General features: G+C 45.7%; 1 protein-coding gene across 3 annotated transcripts; it reads left to right on the top strand.

The window, feature by feature from the left end:
• The first annotated feature begins 841 nt into the window (after positions 1 to 841).
• Positions 842 to 6,131, top strand: LOC119317023 (transcription factor GTE10-like). 3 transcript variants are annotated; one of them, XM_037591408.1, is made up of 10 exons: positions 842 to 1,213; positions 1,535 to 2,802; positions 2,895 to 3,032; positions 3,696 to 3,763; positions 4,342 to 4,411; positions 4,506 to 4,565; positions 4,665 to 4,777; positions 4,861 to 4,909; positions 4,992 to 5,113; positions 5,196 to 6,131. In XM_037591408.1, exons 2-10 carry the CDS (start codon positions 1,566 to 1,568, stop codon positions 5,457 to 5,459), a joined length of 2,121 nt encoding a protein of 706 aa, XP_037447305.1. In that variant the 5' UTR covers positions 842 to 1,213; positions 1,535 to 1,565; the 3' UTR covers positions 5,460 to 6,131. The 3 variants fall into 3 exon arrangements, with proteins under 3 accessions (XP_037447305.1, XP_037447306.1, XP_037447304.1); XM_037591409.1 differs by having other exon boundaries at positions 1,532 to 2,802; positions 3,696 to 3,736; XM_037591407.1 differs by having other exon boundaries at positions 1,532 to 2,802.
• The last annotated feature ends 2,745 nt before the right edge of the window (positions 6,132 to 8,876 follow it).

Below are 8,876 nucleotides of genomic sequence, written 5' to 3'. Positions count from 1 at the left end.
ATCTTTTGAAACTCTCAAACATAATTTGAAACGTGAACAAAAAGAAAATAAAAAGAGAAGAAAAAAGAATTGAAAGATGAAATAAAGAAACAAAAAAGTGAAGAAAGAAAAAGAAAAAACAGGAAAAACAACAAAGAAAAAGCAAACAGAAAAAACCAGTGAAAACCCGGTTCAAGAACCTTCTAGAAGGTTCCCAAAACCGTTCGGGAACCTTCTAGAAGGTTCCCAAAACCGGAAGCTGTAGCGCCAGCGCTATCTCCTAACTGGGCCGGCCCATCTTGATCGCTAGTCGCTCGCCTCTCTGTGCGAAGCCTCGACAACTCGACACAGCGAACGTCCGTTAGGAAATTCCCGCGCGAAACACCCAGGAGAGCTTCAATCAAAAAAGAAAACCCAGCAAGGCAGGCCAGGAGCCCCACCGCGGAAGGCACGCAGCCACGCACGTGCTTCGACGTGTCACCAGCCTTCACCTAAAAGTCACCCCGCCCTCCGCGCGTACCCAGATCCAGATCCCGCGGGTTCGACAAAAGACGGCCGCTCCCCAGAAATTATCGAACCGCAGGGAAAACTACCCAAATCCAATGACATGCGGGCCCAGAAACCTTGTCGCCCCACGATACATAGTCAAACAGCGCGCGATCCTTGTCCAAACAGAAACCTTCTCGAACAAAGTCAAAGAGCGACCCCCTCCACGTCACGTCGGCCCCGGCGGGCCCCCGCCCAGATCTCCCCGTCCGCCCGTCCGATCCCCGCGAACCGACGGCCAGGATCCGGCACGCACCGCCCCCCGAACCCCCCCGCACCTATAAATACCCACCAAGAGAGCGCCCACCCCGCGCGCGTCAAGTCGCATCCAACCGAATCGTTTCGCTCCGTCCCGCTCTACTTAGGGTCTCGACCAGCCTCGTGCGCAGGATCCAGATCCAACTCCACTTCGGGCTCGGGCTCGGTCGCTTCGGCAAGGAAAAAAGATTGGCAGCGCCAGGAGACGACTGGAGGCGCGAGTAAAGGGAGAACAAGAGAGAGAAAGGAGGAAGAGAGAAGATAAAAGGAAAGAGGATAAGGGGGAGGCGACTCGAACCCGCGGAGGCCACCGCGCGCGCTCTCCAGATCCGGCGCAAGTCCAGCTCGCTGCCGCGCTCACCAAGGGAGAAGGACGCCTCGCTCCGGAATCCCGACCTAGGGTTCCCCGCGCCTCAGATCCAGCCTCCAGGTCCGTGGCCTGCATCCTCTTTCGCTTCGAATTGCCCGGCTGTTATGATTTGGGGGTTTTCGCTTTCGGCTCGGTAGGCGTCTGGTTCTGGGCGCCAATTACAAGATTTGAGCGTTGGGCTGTCGGATTTGTGCTCTATCGCTCGGTACGGATTGGTAATTGCTAGGGTTTTGCTGCAGAGCATTTGAATACCTGTAAATTTCGGCTTTTGTGCTTCCGTTTAAATCCCTGCAAGGTTTCAATTCGTTGTGTGTGTGTGTGTGTGTGTGTGTGTGTGTGTGTGTGTGTGTGTGTCTGAAGCTGTTTGTCATTATTCAGCAGATCTGTGCCACCTTCGCTGGCGCCTGGTAACATGACACCAACGGTCCTCATGGAGTTTGCGCCGCAGAGGCAGATTAAACGGAGCTATGATGAAATGGCCTACCGAGGTGTGCCCCGTGGGTATGCAGAGACTGTTGGCGAGTCAGGCAGCCCTGTTCGTGTTGACTCGCAAGATTCGTCTGCGCCAAAACGCAAGTGCATCAGCCTTAACAGTGATGGCTTTGGTGTGAAGCGGGAGATCTTTGTCCCCTCTAAGATGTCATCGTCTGAGCGGCGGTACCTTCGCAAGAGATTCCGCTCAGAGCTTGATTCGGTCCGGGATCTCCTTAAGAAGCCAGAATTTTTGGCCATAATGCCTGTCAGCAGGGCACCTGCGTACTCATCCTCTGCTGCTCCTCGAGCTAAAAAAGTGAAAGGGGGGAGCCATGTTCTCCGTGGTGCCAAGGGGCGCTTCTTGCCTACAAAGCCCCGGCCTGAAACGTCTATGGTGTTGCCCGAAGCTACGATTCTGCAGATGTGTGAAGGTATTCTGAAGAAGCTCATGACTCAGAAATGCAGTCATATTTTTAATATTCCGGTAGATGTGGAAAAGCTGAACATTCCAGATTATAATGACATTATCAAGCACCCGATGGACCTTGGGACAATCAAGAAGAAGCTAGATTCTGGTTCCTACACAAGGCCATCTGATTTTGCAGCTGATGTCAGGCTGACCTTTAGCAATGCGATAGCTTACAATCCTCGAGGGCATGCAGTGCATGATATGGCCATTCAACTGAATAAAATGTTTGAGTCTAGATGGAAGACAGTGGAGAAGAAGTTGGCTTCTGCTGCAATGAAGCCACATGTTGAGGTTGATAGGGCCGACTCAAAGAGGAGAAAGACCCCTCCTGTTGACCACAGGGACTTGTCAATAGAGCGTGTCAGGCCAACTGAAATTATGAAGCCAAAGATGACATTTGAGGAGAAAGAATCCTTTGGAAACTGCTTAGCTTCTTTGTCCGAGGAGCCAGAATTATTACCTGGTCACATCATTGATTTGTTACAGCAGTGTATTGACAACAACACAGATCAGCCTGGGGATGGAGAGATAGAGATTGATATCCATGCACTCAGTGATGATATACTATTAGAACTGAAGAAGCATGTCGACAAATATTTGCAAGAGAGAGATAACCAGCAGAAAAAATCAGAGCCCTCTGAGAATGAGGCTGTGAACGTTCCTGGCCTTCCTGGCCTCAGTCACTTGTCCACAAATCCCTGCAAAGGTATTTTGTCATGTACCCTTTGAGGTTCTCAATAGATATAACTTTGACACCATCAATGCACTTACTAGAGACTGACTTTTGTGTGCACTCAGGTGGTGAGCCTATTGAGGAGGATGTGGACATTTGCGGCAATGCATCCCCTATATTGATAGAGAAGGATCCTCAGATCAGAACTAACAAATGTGGTAGTCCAAGTAGTTCCAGCAGTGACTCGGGATCTTCATCCAGCGGTGTGTACATATGAGTTTTAGTTATCTACATTTGTGTTTTGCCATTGGATACATCCTTGTAAAACATGTTTCTCTTCGTGCTACTGCTCTTACTACTTTGACCATCTCTATTTCCCTTCTCATGTTCATTTTATAGAGATTTGTCCTTATGTCTAGTCCATATTTTTGTTTATGTCTTTGGCTAAACGTTGTTGAAATCTGATTTTACAAGTTTACATAAGGTAGTGAAGCAAAAGTTGAGAAGCAAACTTTTTTACTGTAGGTGAACCATCTGACCATCTGAAATTCAGAATATTATATGAGATTGACATGTGCTGCAAATTTGTTCTTTTCATTTATTTTTTACAACCAATATTATCTTTCAGGAGAAGTAGCAGAATCCATAGAAACTTGATGAAATAGTTAAAATATCATGATGTCAGTGTCACCCAGGATGACAGAGTGTCATCCTGCAACTGTCTCACACCGATTCTTGGTGAACTGATATGTGGTGCAAGGGCACCATATAGATGCTTTTTAGAAATTAGTATTGGAAACTACAGATTCTTTGTTCCAATTAATTATTTAAACAGTCAGTCCCAGTGTCTACAAGACCCTACTGTATATGATATATTTATCACGGTTTCTAGTCCTCAGATCGTATTTCCTATGTTGGTAATGCAGATTCTGACTCGGGCAGTGATACTGAAAGTGAATCAGAAAAGGTTGGTAGCCCAGCAAAGCTTGCGAAGGTACTTTGGCAATTTTTTACTGGGTGATCCTTCATTTAAGCCAGTTAATGCATAAGAACTATCTTAGTAGTGAAGATATGGACCTATGAAGTATGTTAGCAGGATTAAACCCGCCAGTTCTTTCTCTCCTTAGCTCTACATTCATCCATTGTTCGCTTCTCATTTTCTTTACCGCCTCTGTAGTCACCGGCCCTTCTGTTCCCTCCTTGTCCAGTTTATTTCTGATAGTACCACGCCTTGTCAGTGTCCACAGTTAGCTTCATACCTTGTATGGCTGACTCGCTTTAGGCAGACTGTACCAGATCACATAACGGGTGATCTCCGTGTCAGTGTCCGCGGTGAGCTTCGTAGCTTGTACTTCATTGGTTGACTCGCTTTAGTCAGACTGAACCAGATCGCAGAATGGGTGATCTGGTTGTGTGGATCTTTACGATACTCTTGGTCAACTTTGATCAGTAATCATGATATCCAATTCTACTAACGTTGTGGCAAGAGTTTATTGTTTCATTTCCATTGACTGGCCAACCTCTTATATGTGCTACCTTGTTGCGTTGCAATAATTGGTTTCTTCTTTGCAGGTTACTAAAATACCAGAACAACCTGCAGAGCAAGAAAAGAGTGATGTTATTAACCCTGTTGATGCTAACCGTAAGTTTTATCCCCAATACCCCTTTGGCTACATGTTGCGAGGAATCTGCTTTTATTTGTCATACTTAACCAATTACCATTGGTTAAATAACAGACACGGCCGGTGATGTGGAACTCCGTGAGCAGGACAATGAGTCCAAGGCTGCACCTGAGGGTAAGCATGCTTATGTAAGCAGGTTCATATGAGACCACTAAGGGGTCTTGGTGCATTGATCTGGTCGGATCATCTGATCCTTTCCCAATGAATATATAGGGGAGAATGCAAAACCCGACAGGCAAGTCTCCCCGGACAAGCTCTTACGAGCAGCTCTTTTGAGGAGCCGTTATGCTGATGTTATTGTTAAAGCCCGTGGGATTCTCAGCCAGGTTTGGGAGCCTTTACATCTAGCTTTCTTTCCTTCATTATTTGCTGCACCTCTTTCTGACATGTAATTACCTAATGAGGTTAGGGTGAGGGTGGAGATAAACAGGAGGAGCTGGAGAAACTGCAGAAGGAAGGTAAAAAGCATATACATCTGTTTGTTTGCTGCCAAGTAGTAAGCTCCTGCCTTTCTAAGAATTGTCTTGCCTATGGACACAGAAAAAGAACGGCTTTTGGCTGAAGGTAATGCAGCCATGGAAGCTCGCAGAGCTGAAGCCGAAGCTGAATCCAAGCGTAAGCGGGACCTTGAGAGGGAAAAGGCTCGTCAGGCCTTGCAGGAGGCAAGTGAATGAACTGCATTTGCTGGTGCTATGTGACTCATCTTTTGTCTTGTCGCTAAAAGTTTGTTTAAACCCGATGCAGATGGAGAGAACTGTAGAAATTAATGACAGCGTCCATCCCAAGGACCTAGAAATGCTTGGTACAATCACCACGGAACATATTGTAAGTTCTGTTGATGAGACGAGTCCTGAGCATTCCCAGGATGGCATGCCCAGTTTTCTTCCTGGTTCTGGCAGCATGTTGGAAAAACTTGGACTATTTATGAAAGTAGATGAGGACGAAGAGGAAGATGAGCCATGCAGTTTCCCTAGCAGTAAAGATGTGGAGGAAGTAGAAATCAACTAATGTCTGTTGACATGTTGGAGCCTTATCGTCAAAGACAGAACAATTGCCTGTTTCAGCTTGACGAGGGAAATTGTTGGGTAGCTGTGCACATATCAGACATTTTTTTCTGAAACGGTGCACCGGATTCCCTCATCATATTTGATGCCGCTGGAGGTGTTAAGTCATGCTTGCAGGATGCATGCCCTTGGAAGGGAGGATAGAGATCGAGGCCACCATGTTTCCTGCACGGCCCTTGGAAGGGAGGCTAGAGATCGAGGCCACCATGTACAGCTGCAAATGAAAATGTGAGTTCATCTCCCAGATGAACTATTTCTCCCAGAATCGAGACGTTGCTGGCAGCGGTTGTCGGGTGTATTATGATCTGATGAAGCTCATGTAGAGCCTTGGAAATACAGGACCAAATGGTTCCGTCACACTGCTCACCTCCATCTGCACTGTGATCCAAGTGTGTTTTCCCCTAGCGGCTAGTTGTTTCCTCAGCATAGCTTGTCTTTTTAGTTTTTGATGTTTTGTTGCTTCCTGCTGTAAATTCAAATTTTGATGTAGTCGAGGAAGTGCTTTAGTTGTTTGCTGGGCATCTGTGATGAACAGCTCCTGCTATTCTTGTAACAGGAAAAACGTGTGCAAATGTGATAATACTAAATTCAGTTCAAAAATGTTGTGAACTCCCTCGACCTTCATGTTTGTATTAATTATTAATTTTGCTGCAAAGAGTTCACGTAAGCAGAGATGCTAGTAGCGGAGGCTGGAGAGACTAATGCAAAGCATGAAGCAGACTCGTTTCCTGAGCGAGGCGTATGGACCCCGTCGTTTTCTAAAGATATTAATTTTCAGGACATTTAAACCTGGGCATCTTTGTGCATCTTTAGCAGATCCGCTAAAACCACGTCCTCTAAAAATAGTAGACGACGGTTCCTCTTAAAACGAATTTGCGGTACCATTTGTATGTCACCAACAGATCCATTATGAACCAATGGAATGAATTTATGGAAGGATCCATGTAAAATAGTACTCCTTCTGTCCGAAAAAACTTCCTCAAATGGATGTATCTAGCTTCAAATTAATGATAGATACATTCATTTAAAAAACAAATTTGAAACAAGTTTTTTCGGACAAAGGAAGTATAAAACATCCTCACACATAAAAAGCAATCGGATACTCGCGCAGCGTGCGGCAGCAGCAGCCTGCAGCAGGGTCTGGTGGTCGCCGGAGGCGCTCGAGGATGATCGCGTAGAGGCGGCAGGGATGGTCGGAAGACCGTGGCGGGAGTTACAAGTTTCCTCGCTGCAAAAACTGCCTCCAATTCAGGATATCCACGGGATGAAGCCCATATTTTAGAGGGATATGTGAAAAAATTACCAAAAAAACACGTCACGTGACGTTTTGTGGTACCAGATATGGACATTTTTTTTTGCCTCGTACTATAAAACGGCTATTATTTTACAGGATCTTTTGCGGGATATGCTAGAGATGCTTTTAACGGATCCCACAAAAACACGTCCTGTAAAAATAATATATAGGCCCCTCAAACGAATTTCTAGTATCGTGCGGCATATGACGCAACAGATCCCGTAAACCGTAAAAATAATTTTCTACTTTTTCCCGTGCTTCTTTTTTAGGACGCATGCATGGACGAACTTGAATTCCGGCCAGCCAGAACGCACAGCCATGACGCATGCATGCTCCGGCCAGAGCGCACGACTGCACGCATGCTCCGACCGGTCATCCCAGGCTCGACCGCCTACTTCGGCGACGCTCCGGCTGGCCGCTGCCGAGCTCCTCCGCCTGTTCGTGCGGGGTGTCGCTAGGCTGCCTGCTCCTAACATGTTTATAGGTCCCCTAAAAAACGACTCGAAACCTTCAAATATGATGTATGTACGTGATAATGTATGGGGACTTGTAAATTTTTTATGGGATCCGCTATTTTGTGGGATCTATTTGGTGCGTTATTTTTAACTTGTACTGCAATTTTAAAGGTTTGTCCACTTTTACATGATCTGTTAGAGTTGTTCTTGGTCCTTTCACGCCCTTAGTTATTCTGGCTGTTTTTCGAACCGGGCTTTCCCCTTTTTCATTACTTTCATAATGAAAATGCATTGTCTCAAAATGACCGAAACCAGAAAGCTAGGGAAAGAGAAGAAGCTAGCTCGGAGCAACACCAGGAAACCCCCTCTCCGCGCCTATCATCAGGACAAGACCATGGGGCGAAAACTTGGTGTCACCCAAACCGCACTACGAGCAACTGTAGAGTACTGCACTATTACAAAAGGAAACATAGACCCAAAAGAGACCAACATATGGCCCAAACAGTTCCAACAACAACATCATCTTTCTAGAAGCATCAGGGAACCAAAACGAAGACGACCACCCGTTTGACATGAAGATGGTACACGTTCACTTGGGCCAAAAGCAGTAGTCTCCACGTTGAGCTAGTTATCTTCACGATCAACCTTGTCTAGAACTGGCCGGCCGCATAACAACATTTGGGATGCATTCTGCTTCAGCATCTCTGCCCCTTTCCCCACCACATCCATCATCTCTGGTTTCTGAAGCCTTGCCCAATACATCAGAAAACCAGAAGACGTAAAAAAATCTCAAAGGGAGTATTTATCCATTTGAGCTGAAATGTGGCACGATTCCAGGCAAGCCAAATAGCCCAACAAATTTGCTGCTAGCCCAACAGTGTAAACATTATCAAAACCAGGCAACAAAGCATAAACCCAAGCATAGTATTGACATATAGAGTTAGGGCAACAAGAGTCCCTAACATAGACCCAACATTCCTCCACACCACTCTAGCTACAAGACATAGGAAGAATAAGTGTTGGGCTGTTTCCAACTGATCACAAAATGAACAGCTTGGGTTCCCGGGCCACCATCTTTCTTTCATGTTATCTTTGGTCAGACTAGCATTCTGAAAAACCCGCAACATAAAAATATAAATTTTAAGAGGGATGTTGGCAGCCCAAATCCATTTAAAGCTAGACCCAACAAGATCCTTTTCCAGCCACCTATACATAGACTTAGTAGTATACATGTTAGATTTGTCTAATTTCGAGTACACCTCATCAGGGAGCTCACTTTTCTTTAAGTTCAAAACACCCTTCTTCACCTCTTCCCATTGGTTCATTAGACCGCGGGACAACCTTCTCCTAAAAAAGATATATGATTCAATGTTCCCATTTTGTCTACAGTACAGTCTTGTTCAACACAAATATCAAACAACATAGGGAATTTGTCTTTAAGAGGCATCCTACCATCCAAAGTGTATCAACATCCCCTCTATTTATTTTAATCCCCCTACCATCCATATAGTAATCTTTGACTTCCAACAAGGGGAATCACTAACTCTTTGTTTCACTAGAGCCACAGTGGACCTTTTCAAGTATTTTGCTTTAACAATATCCTGCCAAAGCC

The sequence above is a fragment of the Triticum dicoccoides genome, chromosome 6A (assembly GCF_002162155.2).
Source record: "Triticum dicoccoides isolate Atlit2015 ecotype Zavitan chromosome 6A, WEW_v2.0, whole genome shotgun sequence".
In the NCBI taxonomy this organism is placed as follows: Eukaryota; Viridiplantae; Streptophyta; class Magnoliopsida; order Poales; family Poaceae; genus Triticum; species Triticum dicoccoides.
Note: the sequence above shows the minus strand (reverse complement) of the source record. Positions and strands in the feature narration are given on the sequence as shown.

Coding starts and splice junctions, on each gene's coding strand:
- LOC119317023 (XM_037591408.1), top strand. CDS start 1,566: ATGACACCAACGGTCCTCATGGAGTTTGCGCCGCAGAGGCAGATTAAA. Junction 4,566..4,664: donor GTCCAAGGCTGCACCTGAGG/GTAAGCATGCTT, acceptor ATGAATATATAG/GGGAGAATGCAAAACCCGAC. Junction 4,778..4,860: donor CCCGTGGGATTCTCAGCCAG/GTTTGGGAGCCT, acceptor TAATGAGGTTAG/GGTGAGGGTGGAGATAAACA.